This window comes from Thunnus maccoyii, chromosome 17 (genome assembly GCF_910596095.1).
Source record: "Thunnus maccoyii chromosome 17, fThuMac1.1, whole genome shotgun sequence".
NCBI classification, from domain to species: Eukaryota; Metazoa; Chordata; class Actinopteri; order Scombriformes; family Scombridae; genus Thunnus; species Thunnus maccoyii.
In genome coordinates this window covers 13,579,502-13,599,380 of record NC_056549.1, presented here as the reverse complement: position 1 = coordinate 13,599,380, position 19,879 = coordinate 13,579,502, and the positions used below count along the sequence as shown (strand labels likewise).

General features: G+C 38.5%; 1 protein-coding gene across 7 annotated transcripts; it reads right to left on the bottom strand.

Moving 5' to 3' along the window:
- Nucleotides 1-1,025: 1,025 nt before the first annotated feature.
- Nucleotides 1,026-15,445, bottom strand: tpd52l1 (tpd52 like 1). 7 transcript variants are annotated; one of them, XM_042390420.1, is made up of 10 exons: nucleotides 15,317-15,445; nucleotides 11,987-12,085; nucleotides 10,481-10,720; nucleotides 6,436-6,554; nucleotides 6,199-6,347; nucleotides 5,021-5,122; nucleotides 3,481-3,495; nucleotides 2,839-2,877; nucleotides 1,955-2,015; nucleotides 1,026-1,217 (listed from the first exon to the last, which is right to left on the bottom strand). In XM_042390420.1, the coding sequence occupies exons 1-10, from the start codon at nucleotides 15,333-15,335 to the stop codon at nucleotides 1,092-1,094; spliced, it is 969 nt and encodes a 322-aa protein (XP_042246354.1). In that variant the 5' UTR covers nucleotides 15,336-15,445; the 3' UTR covers nucleotides 1,026-1,091. The 7 variants fall into 7 exon arrangements, with proteins under 7 accessions (XP_042246354.1, XP_042246355.1, XP_042246359.1 ...); XM_042390421.1 differs by lacking the exon at nucleotides 3,481-3,495; XM_042390425.1 differs by lacking the exon at nucleotides 10,481-10,720.
- Between the last annotated feature and the right edge of the window lie 4,434 nt (nucleotides 15,446-19,879).

The window sequence follows — 19,879 nt, the reverse complement described above, 5'->3', positions numbered from 1 at the left end:
ATAAACTAAGTTGTCCTATATTGTGAACACACAGATGAAACATACACATGGTTTGATCCGAGAGTTAAGTGCCAAGTACGATCCAGCATTCAGACCAAACTGTCAGCAGCAGAGTGTGTGTGTATCAAGGGTGTATTTTCAAAAAACATGTATTTAAAAGTAGGAGTGGCTGCATTTGAAAAGTTAGTAAAGATCTTTGTAGATGCTTTAATAAAGTCTTAAATCTTAGTGTAAAATTTGTACAAGTTTACAAGGACGGTTTTTACTTTATACAGCATGAGGGGTTAGTTGAAAAACATAAATGTATTTTTTTTTAAATCAAATACATATTTTTAATATTATCTAAAAATGTACATTTGTATTGTTTTGGTATAAAAGTGAACACAGTCCTGCGTGTTAAGTGTTTAAAATCTGCCAAATCCAATATGTCTGTTTCCACTTAGACTGAATTTACATAGCATAAAGAAGAAATGAATAATCTTTTTTTATTTCTGTCGTTTGCTCGTGTTGACAGGGACGTTGCATGAGCCAAACAATGCAACGTCCAACTGAAGTGAAGTATTAGATAGACGACAGACAAGACAGAAACAGTTTTGGTTCTTTCTCCCTCACTGAGCCGATTTTTAACTAAGGCTTTAGTTGCTGCTCCCTCCTGAACCCCATCCATCAACATCTGTGGTGTAATGTGGTTTGGAGGCCACCGGAGGGCAGGTGACAATTTATCTTTGCTGATGTCTCATTGGTTCAACAAGACAAATCAACTACCTGTGATCTTGCATGTGCTTGGACGTTATACGTACTTGTGGAAATCAAAGGTGAGTGTGTTTTAGAGGTTAAACGACTTCAACTTTCAGCTTCTGCTCAGAATATTGAACAAATTTGATACAATGTCAATTTTCTATCGAGTGTAAGAATTTGGGGTTTGCTGACTTTATCACATACACGGGAATTGTTTGCAAAATCATCCTATATAACACTTGACATCCAATCAAAAATAATCTGTAATATTTCATTCAGAGTATTCAGAGTAGGTTTGCGCTGCGTCGATGAAAGTTCCTGTTTGAGTCCTTCCTCGTGCCGTGGACGCAGCTCTAACATGGTCTCTCGGTTGTGTCCATCAAGTTATTAGTGGGCGTCTCCTGAGAGCTGGCGTTTGCTGCGGAGGAGAGGACTTCCTCAAAGCTTCCTCCTCCGGTCCCGGAAGTCCCAACCTTAGTCTAAGAAAACAAACAAAAAAAGCATCAATTTAAGATGCACTTCATCATTGGATAACTATTTTTCTCTCTTGAATCCTGCTGTGCTGCAGAGTGGACTCAGGGTGGCAGACTTTTACAAAGACTACCACTATCGGACACATGCAGAGTGTATATAAGAGGATTATGATGGTTGTTTTTTTTTTATAGATATCAAAACCCTAAATCTAATCCATTCAGGAACTACTTTTACAGCTTTTGTTTAAGCATTAACTACTATGTATATTTGAGCTTTTCCAGTGTGTGAAAGTCAGTACTGTTACTGTTCAGACTGTGTCAGTGTGACAGTGTAGCATCTCCCCGTACAGAGCAGCATCACTGTGAATATAAATAACCAGCAGCCTCACTGGGGAGTCAGAGTTTAAGCTACAGTAGCAATTAACAGAGATTACAGTGTTTTGTTGTCTCTGCTTTGCTGACATGGTCAGAGGCAGCAACCTGGCCAGTTTCTCTATGTGTGCGGCTCTATCTATGACTTTCAAAGCTTATTATAATAACAATGCATGATCTATATGTTACTAATTTATATGACTGTCACCAGGAGTAACTGGTTAACATGTTTTGTCCTAAATATTAGTTTTTGATGGTTTAAAAAATGGAATAGATGCTTTCAAAACACACTGTATAATATATTCCTCATGCTTTCAGATAAATGATACTAGTTGATATTTGTATGCATGTAGGAGACACATAGTGTTTACCTTGATAGTGGTCACTGTGCTCTCAACTTTCTCCTCAAAAGACTTGAAGCTGGGAGAGTTTCTGTAAAGAAAAATAAATAAATTATAGTTTATTAATTTAGACCAACTGTACAGAATAATTTGCTCAACTTCTTTTCTGAAAAAAATAGTTTCAGTCGCTTAAAGTCACTAATAAACTCACTGATTTACATGAGTTGCATTGTGAAGGATAGTTAGAACCAGCTTTTTAAAACAATACTTGTATTTATTATACATGTATTTTCATGTGTTTTAGTGAACTGAGGTAGTGACGGCAGTTCAAACCAACAGTAAATGGGACTGACTTTAAGTGTGCTTCGGTACAAATGAAATAACATCTCAGGTATTTAATTTTTTCATCATCATCAGAATGAGCTTATCACCACACAGCCATTAACGAAATAAAAAAAATGTCGACATATTAAATTGTTTCCAACACATACTGAACTGAAGTAACACTGCACTTTTTTGGGAGGTAAACTGATGACAAATTGTCCTGTGTTACTGTATCTGTAGTTTAGTTGCTTGTGTTTGTGTTACCACTTTTGTTTCAACAATGGTTTGATCAGCCAATATATATTCGGTCTGTTCAGTTCTGTTCTGTCTGTTATTGCTGATTGAGTTCGGTTCTGTTTAGTTGACCTTATTTATGGTCCCAATTTTGTAAATTGATTCTCTTTTTTTGGGTAAATAAAGATCTAAAGCTCTTTTTAGAAAATTAATCTGCCTTTCAGCTGATCAGTCACAAATTACAAAAAAAAAGACATTAAACAAACATGAGAAAAAAATCACATGAAAATTATTTTTTCTCTCTCTCTCACACACACTGACACACACAAACAAGCCCAAAAGCACAGAACGGTTACCTCATGGTGGGCATGCTCATTGAGTGTCTGATAGAGTAGCTGTCCCCAGAGAGCATGGTGAGAGAGGAGTTAATGATTAGCACAGGTTACACACACATACAAAGCCAGACATGCAGCAGAGTTGGCCCACAGAGTTAGTTAGCATCTTTTTCATGTTTTTTTTTTTTTTTTTAATATTAAGCACATGCAAAGTCAGTCAGGATGAAATGGAGAGACGGGGAAGTCTTTTCAGGGAAGTCTATTGTTCTACTAGTGGAGAAGTAGAGTTTACATTTACATTATGACACCATCTAGTGTGACAACTCACAATTATTTTCATCAGTCTGTCCACTCAGTAGCATTAAACAGACAAAAGCCACATTGAGTCAGGAGTGTACAGGTCAGGACACCTTGTTCATCTCACATGATTCTTTCACACCATTTATATTAGCTTATAAGAAACTAGAATCAATTTGATCTGATTCTGAGCTCAGACAAGCACCTGATTGAGTTCTGCGGTCCAGCATGGCAGCGGCATTTACTCAGCCAGAATCAGCTGACTGTTCTCAAGTCCATACTGTACCATCCAGTTAGTGCTATCAGCTGATCTTATCGAGTTACGAGTCCCTATGACTCCTGACTCAGGAGCAAGCAGGTTCTTACCCTATGGAGTTGGACCTTTGGGAGCATGGAGGGAGATGGAAAACATTTTAAGAGACAAGCTTTCTGTTATGATCTCAGGCTCCGACATCTTTAAGGCAATTTCACTTTAGTAGAACATTTATGTTGTTAATACAAACTACTAATGAAAGCTAAACTACCACTGGAATTAATATTCTTTTCTACTTTTAATCTATTAAACCACAAGGAAGTTGTTCTTTAAAACTTAAATCACAAAAACCTTTAAACTCACATCTGTTGGAGGAAGTAAAGCAAGTGAATGATGCCATGTGGATATTCTTTATCTCACATGTACACAACATAAACAAAATGAAAATATTCTACTAAACTTAAACATGTAAACACAATCCTGAAGGAAACCTGAAACCAGTTGAAACCAGTTGAAACCAGTTTATGAGTGATGAACTGGCATTTTGCACACAAACTACCTATGTGCTCACACACACACACATACACACACACACACACACACACACACACACACACACACACACACACACACTGCAGAGATAGAAATAAAGAGTTAGTTGTTATTATTGAAGAGAAGCAACAGTGGCAGCACACAAACACTGGAAAATATCATTTGTAATTGTACAGAAATGTAAAATATTTGATATATTTACTGACTTGGGGTGATGAGAACATATCCACAGCAAAAAATACAGACATGCATCTAAACCAAACCTATACACACAAACGCACACACCATGAGCCATAAACCACACGAACATACCTCCGAGGGAACAGTAACTCTAGACCAACCATGCTGAAATAATGGAAGATAATGCATTGTTTCCTTTATGTAACCCATATCCCCAAAATTATAATAATTTGCGATTTACCAAGAGCTGCACAGAGCCCTTTGTCTTAAAAAAAACACTCATCATCAACAAATCACACACTCTCAACAGGGCAGATTGTAGATTCATTTTCACAAAAATTGCACAACATATTTTTACTGTGTCCAACATCACAGTAATAACATGTACCAACATGACTCTGCTGACATGCTGCTGTTCCTGCGATCGGTTTTGGTCCCTGAACTAAAAAAAGCTTCCCCTCGTGCTCTCTCCTGCACATGCTGGTCACTGTTTCTGCAACATGCACTCTCTCTCTCGAGCAAGAAGTCACAAAGGCCCACGTTTTCTAGCTTTCTCTTCACTCACGAATGCTTTATTTCATGCAGACCGACAAGGGCACGCACACATTTTGTGTTCACTTTCGGCATTTCGAACGGAGCAACAGCGAGAGACGGAGAGGAAAAGAGACAGAACCGGAGAAAGAAAGTGAGTGAGGGAGACAGACTTTGCCTCTAGCCCTTCGGCTTCCAAAGAAAGCAGCTTAATGTGGGCTTACATAATCTCAGCTCCCCCTGAACTAGATAAAGCAAGAGTCAAAACTCTGCTTGAGAGACAGAGATGGAAAGCACAAGTAAAAATCCATCACCGCAGAATGAGAGCTGACATTAAGATCTAGGTGACAGGTGAGCTGGAAGAGGTTTTACTCTGTAAAATGTCTTTACCTCATATCTCCAAACTTCCTGGTGATGGTGCTGCCGAGGGTGCTGAAGGCTGCCGAGGTTTTCTGACCCGCTGTGGTCAGTGTCTCTGATGTCTTCTTGTACCTGACGAACACAACAGAGAAAGCGCTTTTAAAATTTCACACATTTATGCACTGTACTCAGACTAAAGCCTACATTAATATATTACTCATACATGCACATAAACATGCAGGAATACATATAGATGCATTTTTGGATGATATAAATTTGAGGTAATTTGATTTGTGCTTTTATATACATCTGGATTTGAATGGGAACTTTCAGCAATCGTACATCTGGGTTACCATCTGAGTCTCTCTAAGATCTCACACTCTCGCGGTCGCACTGGTTCATTATAGATGAGGATGGCGACCGTGTGTGTAAAGTGATCCTCGGATTGAAGTGTAACTGGATAAGAAGGGAGGCCTCGGGAGACTATCCCCTTGCTCAAGAGCTCAGAGCTGCCCGTCTAATCAGGAAATTTGATTATTTCTTTGCACACTGAATGAGAAAAAAGGTCTTACCGGGATTTGAAGGAACCCTTTATATATTTTACTGATTGATAATACAGTTAAAATCAGCATTTCTTCTTCCTTAATATCAAAGCTCATCATAAGGCTACATTTTTATTATTGTAATGTCAATGGTACGGAATCGGGAAGGGAATTTGTCATGTGCGGCTAATCGAGCAGCAAGGTCAGCAGTAGCCTTTAGCACTGTGTAGCCGTTTAATGTGGTTTTAATCAGGTTTATGATGTCTGTTACAGTGTGCATAACAAAGATAACAAATCACATACATGCTGTACAGCCAGGAGCAGAGGATTATGTCTTTGTAATTAGGTTTCTAATATCTATTTTTACGAAAGACACGGGGTGATTTTTAGGCCATTTTGGCTGTTAAGATCATAACTACCTGCTCTTTGTACTTGTGTTTACTTTGTGCGTGTGAGTTAGATAAAGGGCACCTGTGTTGACAGCAAACATAGAAGGCATTTGGTCATGTGCTGCCTCTTTTGACAGCACACAAACAGACGCATACACTCCAGCATTCACTTCACTCTTTAACTCAATTAAAGCTGCACACTCTTTCAGTTTTTTAAACACACACATGGATACAGACCTTCTCTCTCTCTCACACACACATGTACACACTAACTCACGCCGTGGAGCTCTGCATGTCCTGCCAGCCTCTACTGATGTTGTTCTTGAGTTCGCTCAGAGGTGTGATGCCCAGTTTCTGTTTGAGATCTGCATGTTGCTTCTCTTTGGACGACAAAACCTGCCTCAACGTACTGATCTCCTCTTCCAGCTGGACGGACACAGAAAAACAAAGAGCTGCTTCACAATATCAAAACCTCTCACTCGGTCACCGACAGTGTAAGTGTGTGCATTTATACTTTAGCCAGTTCTTGCTGGATCTCCTCTCTCTCCTCCTCCGTCATGATGGAGATGCTGAGGTTGACTTCTGACACCAGATCTTCATCAGCCTCTCTCAGTGGCTGAGAGTCCAGAAAACCTGTATGAAATACACACACACACACACACACACACGGAGCAATGTACATTAATGCATTTGTGCATGACTCATGATTTGTTTAGTTTTCACTCATCTCTACAATTAAGCATCATTTCATCATTCACCAAATACAAAGAAGTTAATACATAGTATTTTTCCTCTGATCTGCAGATTTCTCTTCTCTCTTCTTTTTACCAACAATACAATTATTTCAACTTCTGAAACAATTGCAGAATAAATAAAAAAACAACTAAATAACTAAAAAACAACAAATCCAATAATATGCTCAATGATGTGTTTGTCTTTTTGAAATGATCTGGAATCCATCTTTTATAACAAGGCACGAAAGAATCTCCAAAAATCTGCATCTGATCATGGAATCAAACTCATCAATTTGTCAACATTTTGATTAATTTTGACAAGTTGTTGTTCCTATGGATGTACTTTTGGAAGTTGGACAAAATTATCTGCCAAATTAATGTAATGTAATAATCTTTATTGGTCTCAATACTTTCATGTATTTCAAAGAAATAAAGAACGAATTTGTGAGTAATTCTGGAGAAAATGCGACTGAACTCTCCTGTTTTGTTTGTTTCTCCTACTTTTTTCTCCCTGTTTTTCTTGAATGCATCTCTCTTTCATTTTGGCTGTGTGCTACTATCTGCAAGTCTGTCTCTCGTCTGTGCGTCTGTCTCCATGCCTGATTGCGTCTGTCTGACTGTTACGCAATCTGTGGCTGTAGCCTGTGGCGCTCTAATCTGGATTAACAAACGTGGATTATTTTGCTTTAACTCTGTGGAGTGACACTCCAGACACACACATACACAAACACACACACACACACAAACAAACAAGATGCTTTCAGATTTCAGAGGGCAGATTGAACTTCAGGTTGCAATATTGGATTTTAATGGTTAAACATACAGATACATTTAGAGGATTTTGAACTTTACAAGCCTCGAGTCAAAATTAATGCAATGTTGTCTTGCTTCGGTATCTATTTTCAATAAAACATCTGCATGCTACGTGTAGAGTATGACAATCACAGACACTGACTAATCTATCCAACAAGATGTTAAAAAATCCCTTTAAAAAAGAAATAAAGGTTGTGGCTTTCAGAAATTGTGCCAGAAAGTTCAGGCTTTCTGCCTGTTTTCATACTACTTGCCCAAAGTATCTATTCTATATTCTATATTCAACACACAATTACATCACCACACCAATATACACAGGCACACATACTCTTCAGACAATGCTAGTTGCAGGGGGAGAAATATTTTCCAGTGTCTCTGTGAATGGAAGTTTGCTATAAGGCAGAGCAATGACGCTGATACAGCGGCTATACATTGAAACCATCACACAGCTTCATAGAGCAGTTTCATACGCAGACACAAGCATTCAGATTTAAGAGATGAGTAGTCACGGCTGAGCACATGTGGAAAAGTTTTCTTCATAGCTTGAAAAATTCTGCAAAAATGATTGAATAAAGCCAATAATGACAGACAGATGACAAGTAATAAAATCCTCATACTTAGGAGAAAGACTGAAAATAAGAAGAGGACCACGAATTGACACACTGAAACTGTTCCAGTCTGATTATCTTTGTATTGTTGTAGGATTTCCCACAGGCTATTTGTGCAGAACAAATCAGGGCAGACAGGTACCACACAGCACCAGGCAACAGCAGGACGACCGTGTATACAAACCGAGAAATGCAAATACAAGTAGGTCATCGTGTCAGAAGGTTTTATCTGAAAAAAAACACAGACTGGAAATGAACAGGATTACAGTACCTGCTGTGAGGTGTCCTCTCTCTGGATGTGGCAGCATTACAAGACAGATAAGTAAAGTTAGTAAAGACTGAGAAAAGCTAGCTGCACTGTTTACTGACCCATTGACTACAAGACCACATGCAGCAAAAACACACACAGTTAACACAAGTGCAGCTTGCAGCGCAGAAAACAAGCCCAGCATGCACCAGCACAAGGCAGGCCTTTCTATAGTCAAGAGCTATTTCTGCCTACATTACACAGCAGCGAGACAATCAGATTTTTAAACCCCCGTGGCTCAGATGGAAGCTTTTCATGTCTGTTTAAGTGCATGAAGAAATCAGCCTTTTTCCCCCCATTCACACAGCTGTAAGTGCCAGAAGATGTGTAGCATTAATTGGTTACGAAGGCAATTCGAAAATTATTAACAGCAATAAAACACAAAAATGCACACAAGAGATTTCACATCCACAACAATAAACATCCCTACCCAAATTAGTCTCGCCTTTGGTTATGTAATAATCACAATATTCGTTTTTTTCAAACTGCTAATGCCTTTATTGCTTTAAATCTAATTCTGAGTGACCATGTTGGTGCTAAATTTAGCATACTTGTTTTCAAAATGAGTATTTAGGGTGTTGCAGATGGTTTCTTTTATAGTAATGTGCTTTCTAAAGTTGAAAGACAGAAAAAATCTGTAGACGAATTCAAATGACACAAAGGCATTTTTGTCACAATTCAGAACAGGCTGCGTCTGTGTTATGGGAGTCTGGTAATCGCTTGAAAGACGGATATAAGAATTGTTTGATGAGAGTCACATGTATGACAGTTTGTCATTACGGAAACAAAAGCCTGTAAAAGCCTCTTCTTATACTATCAATACCAGTCGATGTGCAGTTTTTTCTTATCACTCATATAGTGGTATAAACACACTTGAAAGGACTCATGGTTGAGAGTTTTGGAGCTCAGGTCAGATTTAAAATATAATACGGTCCCTGTCATTTGTGCTGTGATGCAGTGCTGTAGCGTTGCCAATTCTCTGGAATGTGAAGAATGATGAAACTTGTAAATTAATGGTCCAAGTTATGGTTCACTGCATAAAATCGGTTAGATAAACTTTTATAGCAGGATGCAAAGTAAGTTCAGGTCGTGAGAAAACTGACAATGTCATTTTCTGTGCAACAACATTATTACAGCTACTCACTACAAGACTAGGGGGGGAGCTCACTGACATTTGTACATTTTTTTGTGGGACAACAAGACACAGAACTACATATAAAGGCAATATTTCACTTTGGTTGAACATTTGACATATGGCACAATCCTTGAAATTAATTAATTAATGGTATAGTTAATTAACAAGCTGACCCAGAACCTGTAACCACCAGGACCACTAACAGTCTCATTTGTTTTCACCTTCAGGTCTCAATATCAACTACTGGACCCATTAAACCACTTCTTGATGCTAGTCTGACCATGGACACATCTGGCCATCATCATTTTTTTCTTGTCTTGATGTTTTGGTGTTTTTAATTTCACGGCCTTTTATCACAGACTAGAATTAGTTTAATATATTGAAGAGATGGGAAATTAATTATTTATAAATAGCTCAAGGAATGATGCTAGTGTAAATGCTTTCTGTACTTTTTTAAAATATGATGTGTCACAAGATAGTCCAGGTAAAATTTGTAATTCCATTATTTTAAATTTGTGATCAAGTGATCACTCTATAACAGAACTTCAACTGAGAACTCGATCAATGCACTTGGCACCAAAACTTTAAAAATGTGTAAAAAAGTCTCAAAGCCTTCTCCACAAGAATAAACTAGTGGGTAAAGACTGAATCCTTTAATTCTTTTCATAAATGGTTTAAATTTAAAATATTGAGTCTAATAATACTGGAATCAGTAAACAGTGTGTTCACTATGTGTTAGTTTTTAAAAAATAAACTTTAGCATCTAATTCACCTACTGCAAGTTGCTAAAACCCAAAAATTCCAAGAAAAACTATTAAGGTGATGACCTGAGTGTCCTCAGCAGTGACTACGGACCTGCTGGTAGCTTTAGGTTCCCAGAGATCAATTATGGTGAGTGGTAAATGTTGACCCAAATTGATAAATCGTCTACTCTACGGGCTCTAGTCTACGTCCCGCGTCACCTGTGCTATCCAGTTGCATGTCCCAAGTACTGGACATGACCCAGTTGTCAGAGTGGGACATTGACGTCCGACCCCACTGATCCTCCCTTGGTGGTGACGTTTTACCCCATTCGTCACTACACACGGCTGCTCTCTCTGTCCAGTTTTCTCCATTTTGGACCGTTTGAGCCAAGTCTTCACCGTGTGAGCTCCTCTTAACCGACTCCTCACCCGCGGGTACAAACATACCCTGATTCAAACCTGAGTAAAGTAACAGGTGAACACATTTTCAGTGTCTTAGACAAAACAGAGGGTGCTGGATTTGTCTTATCTCACATGCAATGGTTTGTTGAAGTTTTGGTTTAACTGATGAAAAATGCAAACTCTGATTATGAGCCCTGTGAAACTGTAATTGGGATTCCAGTGGACAGGGAGTTTCTGTTAACAGTGCCGGCTGGTTAATTAGTTTCAAAAGTAAATCTCAGCTCCTAGAAAAAGTAATAAATGAATATTTTGACAGAGCAAAAACCCTTCCAAATCTCAGAGATACATTATGCTAGTTTATTCTAGCAGCACTAAATCTTTATTTGGAGTGTTTCTATCCACCTGATGAATGTAAGTCTAATATTCACTCTTCTTTTAGCTCCAATCTGGTCTGTAAATGCAGCAATATGTTCACCTGCTAGTCACAAACTTTCTGCTGTCCGGTGCCAGGAAAGTAGCGCACAGTAAGTTTATCAGAGCTGCAGGGCTGATAAGAGCCGTCAGACTGAACCAAAACAGTAAAGCTGCGGACCATAAAACCAAAACAATGTGCTGAAAGAAGCTAAAAGGCAAACTGCACAGTGGGGTGATAATTCTCTGTAGGTCCGTCTCTACAAGCAAAATATTGATTAGTGTAGCTTTAACACATCCAACATGTAAATGTAAAAAAAACATACAAAATGGCACAGGAGCAGTCATAATCATTTATGGAAAATTAATGCTCTGTAATTAACAGACACATTACAGTTAATATTTTATCTTAACCCTGACCTACTTTTTATTATTTAGTATTATTTAGTAGTTTTTTAATAAATATGAATGTGTATCAGCTGTATAAACATAAAAAAATTGAAATATTTCTGTTTTTGTATATTCTGGCTCACTTTAGGTCATAAAATATCAGGTTAACAGAAAGGTATTTAGGTTGTTTTTACTGCTATCAAAAGTTAATATGGCTCAAATTTGACCTGAACAGTGTACAGGGTTTTCTGCTAACTCTGTTCACCCACTCAGACCACATTCACCTGCTCTCCTGACTATTAGCTGTTAAAATAATACTGAAACTGAAACTTTAAAAACATGCTGCACTTCTGGCCCAGTGATGTCACTCCAGGTGTATTTTGCCTTTGACTGCTGATGTCACAGGCAACGCACACCTGCGCTAACGTCACTCTCCTGCGTGCGGCCGGCAGCAGTTTTCCACCCTGTGATTCACTGTGGATTCACTTTTTTTTTTTCTTAACCGGGAGAGTTGAGTCTTACCCTGCTCTCCCTCGTGTGTGGCTGAGTTAACCCATTCCTCTCCGGGACCCATGCTGCCCCAGTCCACCACTGCTTCACCCAGAACACTAGAGTACAACTCTGCAGCAGGACAAGGCAGCAGGGTGAGAGGAGACAAGAAAACTGGTTATATGCACATGCACAAACACACACACACACATCACCACCCCTCTGTCTCGCCATGGAGATAGATGCGTTGATTATCTGATTCTGCATTTGCACAGGAAGAATGACAGGAAATCTGACTTTTGACCTGTTGACCCAGATGAACTTCTTGAAGCTGTTTAAACCAGATACACGAGATTCTTGCAGAGCAAAACTGTTCCACACAGAGTTAACAATGAGATCCGTTGTGACTTTTAAACAATTCAGCAAGAATATCCAGAGTTATTGAGCAACTAACGTTCTCTGGCTTCTGGTGAATTGCCATTACCCCATGCTGCAGCACTACAGGAGGAAGCAGACCAGCATGAGGACAGTGTTGTTTCAATAGTACACATTTTCTTCTGGTTCCGCATTTGACTGTGTTTCAGGGAAAGAAAAGTCACAGGGTGATTCTAGTGTAAAAGCATGAATGTGAAGGATGACACACTGTATGACAGTAAAAGTCAAACATCAAGATTACACTGCAATAATTTCAAATAAACATCATCTTTCAAGCATCAATAGTACAACACTGTATCACATTGAATCAATTTTAGAGAAGATCAACACAGGTGACAAGTGGCTGAAAACATGCAGTTATTTGCTAAATATACATTGTAACACTCATTTTTTTTCTCCTTTCTCTGTTTCTCTCCCCCTTTCTTTTTGTCCGGGGTGGAATACCTCTGGTCACAAGATTCCCATTTGGTCCGGCGGTCATGTGGCTACGCTAAATCAGAGGCCTGGGGATGGTCATATGGCCGCAAAATCAATTGAAGCTAAACCAGAGGCCAAGTTTCCTGCAGCATGGCCAAACAGCAACACTGCTGTACATATTGTATATGGCATAAAACCCTTTTATCAATCCAACACATTTTAATTCATCATGGTTGCTTTTACATGGGAACATTGCAGACAGGCCTTATATTTTGAACATTCCCTTCATGGTGGGATCATAAAGTTTTAGGAGTTCATATTCCTGTTATCAATGCAAATCATCCTGAAGGTTAGTAATATACAAGGAGAAGCTTTTTTCACTGCTCCAGCTTTCAACTCAAAGCCCCGCTGACCTCTGTGAGCCATCTAACAAGGAGTCACTTATACCTGGAATTCAAAGGAATGCAGCTGACTACCTGGATAAACAAACAGCACCCGTATCCCACTGACTGCATGGATTTAAGAACCACTGCCCTACTTCATCAGTCTCATTCGTCTCCTTCAAATAATACTTTCTCAATAAAAAAAAAAAGCAGCAATATGCCTGAAAGACAAAGTGAATTTACCAGCTGTACCAAAATGATTGTGTGTGACTCTGACAATCAGTAAGTTAAGTTATTCATGAGCAGACATTAAAAACATTCCCAACAACGTCTGTCACTGTCAGCCCTAAAACAGCACAAATTTTACACACATTATTAATTCCACAGATGGTAAAACAAAACCCACATCGCCTGGATGGCAACAGGACAAAAATATTTGTCAATCATTGTAGACTGTACAGAATGTTTTATGAACTACAATGATGAATTATTTACTTGAAACAATGCACTCATTCCTTTATAATACAATCTTGGAATAAAGCATCCACCAAATATCTGAGTTATTTGGCTACATATGTTAGTTTTTGCATGATTTAAAGGAAGTCAAGGAGATGGATCAGAAGATGATTAAACTGATTTCAGAGATCAATGGAAAATTGGCATTTTTCTAAAAAAAAAAAAACCTCAAAACTCATGTTTTTTTAACATCTGGAAAGAACTACTGTAGACAAACACACAACCTCTGAGCCAGGAAACAGTATCCAGCTGCAGGACTCAACTGTCTGGAGTTTCCGTGTTGTCTTGAATAAACAGTAACACAAGCCTAAAGCACTGAAATGGTCCACTGTATGTCTGAAGATCCATGTGTGATCTTTTTATTCGCTTCAACCAGTCCAAAGGCTTTAAGGATTTAGTAGGAGGGAGTTGGCTGAGAAAGCAGCATACAAGCTATAAAACTTGTACAACAAATGATTCCTGCCAGTTTAAACTGCTGCTATAGTTTGAGAGCAGCAGTCCAACAGAATACAATAATATCATCATTAATAATAAGACAATAACCCAGTTATCACCAGTGGTGAGTACAATATTGAGGTACATGTACTTTACTTAAGTATTTCCATTTGATGCTACTTTATACTTCACTCTGTGACATTTCAGGGAGGGAAATACTGTACTTTCTACTACAATTCCACTACATTTATTTGACAGCTTAAGTTACTTTTCAGATGAAGATTTGACACAATGGATAATATAACAAGCTTTTAAAATACAACACAATGTTAAAGATGAATCCAGTGGGTGAGGTCACGTTTCAGATGTCTATGAGTTGTTAACAGCTCCACCATTTTTCCTTCTAAACTTCTCACATGGTTTCATTTCAATAAATGTTCAAATGATCCAATATTTCAACAAAAAAAATAAAAGATTAGAGAAAAAATCCAAAAACTGAAAACAGATTTGTGTATCAGAACTTTGTTTTTTCTTCTTTCCTCTCCCATTAATCATCCCAAGACCCCTCAGATTGATCTGGTGATCCTTCAGAGGGGCCTGAACCCTAGGTTTGGAACCACTGAATTAAACTAACTGTATATAAAGTAGATGAAACTAGCTCCACCTCCAGCAGCCACAACAGTAACATGCAGCTTACACACTGATGCTTCAGTATTAATGATCTAATGATGTAATATATAATATAATATATATCATTCAGAGGGACCAAACCACTATTTTAACTGCAATACTTTAACTACATCAAGCTGATCATATTTATGCACTTTTACTTAAAAAGGTTAAAGAGATTTTTCATGCAGGATTTTACCTGTAATAGAGTATTTTTATATTACTGTATTGGTACTTTTACTCCAAAGGATCTGAGTACTTCCTCCACCTCTGGTTTTCACTCCAAAATTGCACCTCTAGTAATTTCAGAGGATTATGATAAGACACAACAGATTTTATTTGGTTTTCTCTGATTTACATTCCTTCAACGTCAAAACAGTGACGTGTGCAGTCAAGTTCAGCTCATTATCAGATCAACAGCAAACCAACATGTAACGCAGCGGCAGCGAATGACGTCTGGACGCAAAATAACAGACGTTATTTTCAACATTAACCGACACTGACTCACCTTGTTGTCTGGTTTCCATCGGCAACGGCCAGGTGAACTTCCCAAATGCTCCTTCAGAGAGATACTGCACGGTACCAGCACGCGCCGCACCGGTCGTTAGGTCAGCGTGTGTTTACTCGGGTTTCCTGGCTTGTCACGCGCCTGGACAGCTCTCACAGGCGGAGCTTGAAGCACGAGCCAATGCGCGCGCGCTGTTCTAATTTACTTAATGTACTTATCAAACATATTTATTTACAGAAAACTGCACTAATTGAAGAGGAGACTGTATTTTAATAGCTCCAAATAAAAAATATGTATGTTTGTGAATTATAGAGGAAGTACTGACATCTTATACTTAAGTAAAAGTAGCAATACTTCAAGAAATACTCCATTACAAGTGAAAGCATTCAAAAGACTACTGAAATAGAAGTATAAAAGTTATCAAAATGTACTTCAACGTCTCAAAAGTACGTTTTTTTGCCTCTGAAATGTAATGGAGTAAGTATAGCGAGCAAGTATAAGTAGCATAAAATAGAAATATTCAAGTAAAATAGTACTTCTAAATTGTACTTAAGAACAGTACTTGGTTAAATGTACTTAGTTACATTTCACCAATAGTGTTTGTATAAAATGTTTCCTTGTAAACCTCTTAGGCAATGTCTTTCTTTGTATTGTTGTATGCAGTCCAAACTATTACGACTACTACTACTACTAGTAGTAGTAGTACTATGTAGTACTAATACTCCTACTACTACTAACAGCAATAACAGAGGACTTCAATAATGAAGGAATTCAATTAGTATTTTCATTATTTACCTATTTATTTATATATTTTTACTTATTTTTATACATTATGTAATCTTAACTAATATGGTAATATATATATATATATATTCTTTGTTACACTAACTATGGATGTGATCTGTGCATTTGCACTGCTCAATTTAACAGAACAAGTTCATGGGGATTTGCCTCCTGTGGTGCTCTTATGACCCCTGCTGACATAAAACTGTAGTCACAACTGTAGTTGTAGATAGAAAGACTGGTTTATATTACTGTAATGGACAGGCTGACCAACAGACCAACAGACAGACATTTATACTGGTTATAGAAGAGACTAAATCAGACACAAAAATATCCACAAACCTGTCAACAAAAAGGTTGGTTAATGTCTAGCATATCTAGTAATATATTGATATACTGTATAAAGAAAATAGTCAGATAAGGTTGTTTTGGCATTTTGACAGTTCAGTTTATTCTCCATCAAATCCTTAGATGAAAACAGTGTTTGTGCCTGGTTAAGTGAGCAACAGTAAGATCAGCAGATAATTAACAGTGGCAGCAGGTGGAAGGTGTTCTGGGTGCAAACGAGGAGCACAGTAAATCAAGTTCAAGACATTTCTTTGAGTATAAATACCTTTGACATAAATATGATGCTGTTCTCCGACACGTTTGCAAGTTTCTAGGTTAGGAAACCCCAAGCATGTTACATTTCAATACAACACGTACTGCAACATGAATATCCACAGGCCTACTGAGCTGAAATGACCACATATCGTTTTGAAAATGACAAGTCTAATGTTGGACGTAGGGGTCACAGTGCTACTGCTTCCTCTTTTTAATGTACAGTGTCCAGAGAGTGAGGTTGGTATGAGCCAAGATAAAGTGACAGTTTTAACTTGTGCAAAAGTACAAGAGTATTTGGGATGCAGCTGAAACCCTGGATTGTGTTACTGTAAAGGTGCAATATTTAGCTATAGAACTGGTTTAGCATAAACACACATTGCTAATCAAAGGCCTGATTGCTCTGCACAGTACCCTGTGTGTTAGTGTAACTTATCCACTGATTTATCCAATAGTGGTTTCATACACTTTTACAATAGAAGGACTATTATCATGATATATTACACTTTCACATGCTGAGGCAGAATCAATAAAGTTATCTTTCTGACCCATGTGCCACATCCTCTGTGACACATTTTTACTCCCATTTATATAATCTTTGGAGTCACACAGGGGCTCCTGAACCACAGGTTGACAACACCTGTGCTATAGTGGCTGTAAAGGCACCATTGCATATTTATGTCAGTATCACTGGGATTGTAACAGCAACAAAAAAAAAGCCAGGAGTATCAGCCAGCCAATACACCCCAGCAATGGAAAAAATCATTAGCCAAAATAGCTCTCATGTCACTGAACGAATTAATATAAAGCAACTTTTTTGTTGCCCATAAAGCTTTACCCAAACGGTTGTTTAGTGTTTACATAAATGTGAGCAATCACGTCAGTAATATATAGCAACACAACAAAATGATGGCATCTTAACGTTGCATCAGTGGGCAGAATTGTGAATTTCACAACCTGTACATGTATAAAAAGGTAAGAAATTAGATATGTATGAGGGGCTGAACAGGACAGGTAACATCCTGTAATAAAACCTTTTTTAAACATTTGTCCTGTAGCTTACCAGGCAGAACAAATTCATATTTGCAATTACTGTCTGACAGCAAATCCCTTGGCTCCTAAGAGGTTGTTTACTGTCTGTCTGACCAGATGTTAGTTCAGACAGGACACTCAAGCCAAGTTTTTACTATTTATTTCAACATGACGTTTATTTTAGTTTGGTGGCGTGACTCTGCTCGTGTCTGAGATGGTCCCTGAGCTTGCAAACCCCTCGGCAGAGCCTGAGACACGATATTTGATGAACATCACTGCAGTGAGCTTCTCCCTAAGCCACACCTAGTACTAATGCTAGCAGAAGCTGGGGAGGTGGATGTAATGCAGGAGCAGTGTATTCCCTGGAGAAAGCAGAATGAATTAGCACCAGCCAGGTTATATGGACCGCCTCAGTGAACGGGTTAGGTTGTGGACATGAGTGATTGGATGGTAAAGACAAAACACGTGACTATAAATGATTTCTGTCCCTGCCTGAGCTACACTACAGCATTACTCTGCATATTTTTGATAAATTATGTAACTGATGAATTGATTATAAAAGTGGTCAATGGTAAATTTTCTGTCAATAAGCTAATCAATGGACAACTTGTTTCAGCACCGGTAAGGTCTACACTGCAGGATGTTTTTGGTAAAAAGCCATGGAAATAGTACATATATATTATATATATGTTCATGACTTTGTAAAAACAGCTCATACTTGTCAGTCATATGTCATTAAAGCAAAAAAAAAAAAAAAAAAGCAGCAATTCAACATGTCAGTGTAGGACTAGCTGAGCAGACAGACAAAACATGTATGCATATGTTAAAACTAAACAACAGGTTGGAAAAATGTTTCAATGTTTTTGTTTGACACGTTTAAATTCTCCGTGCTGACTCATTAACACAACCTTTCCTGTTCTTCTTCTTCTTTTTTTTAAGGCCCAGATTCGACCCCTGACCACCAGGCAGCATTCACAACATAACAGAGTCAGGCTGGGAAACACTAAACTAAGATGTTTGGATCTCTTTTGACACTAAATATGGTTGCTAAGCAGCTCTGGGCAAATGCATCAGGAAGCATTTTGAAACGGTGGTGCTATCCGGTAATTTCTGTGGCACCGTTTATGTAGATAAAAGGCTGTGAGTGCAGTGAACAGAAAAAACTCCCTGAGAGTCCAGACCTACTGATTTAGTGTGTAACAATATATCCTCTATGTCCTTTAGGAATCTTGCATCTACATGTTCATTGTATTTGACAGTTGAATTTTTCTGATCTCCCAGATGTAGGAAATGTTTCAGATCCCTGGGACAGAGCCAAGCTAACGGTATTGCACTGCAAAATGTCTGACATGCATGAACATCCGACCTGCTTTTCCTTAATGTCTTAAATCTGTCTGTTTTTGTTAAGATTCAGTGATGTTCTGTGCTGTAACACTCATGATAAACAGATTTAAAGATGCACTGATACAAAGCTGCTGCAGTAAAAGATAAAAGAGGGACACTGTCTTCACTGCATGTGTTCCATTCTGCATCTTTTTCTCACTGTAATATCTGTATGTGCAGATATATTGTGCTTACCCTCGCCTTTTAGTTTGTTTTTCCTTTAGTCTTCACTTTGTACAGCTCTCACGAGGGAGCGAACAACAAAACCCAGATTACTCCATGGAGTGGTGGGATAAACACACACACACACACACACGCAAAAATCTGCTACTGATGTGGAAACCACTTATATTTGACTGCTGCGTGCACCGCAGGTAGCTCTGCATTATTTCCACATATATCAAGAGGCTCAAAAGCATCCAGTTCAGATGGATTTTGTGGCTCAACAGTGGCCACAGCTCCAGTGGATGTGCACCCATTACGGCATTTGAGCCTTTTGTACTGAAATCATTAACCTCCCCACCTCGAGGCCAGCAGGATGTAAGTTCAGTTACACCTCAGAGGGCAGGAGGGCGGAAAGGTGTGAGCAAAGCGATAGAACCAGGAATAGGGTGGTAGAGAGAGAGAGAGAAAAAAAAAAGAGAAGCAGTAAAACAAAATGAAGGCGTGGCAGCAGGGAGGAGAGGATAGAGGGATAAGTGAAGGAGAGAAAGCTGGCTGCTGCCAGGTGACGACCTTTAAAGCTCTTGGAAATCTCCCGTTCCC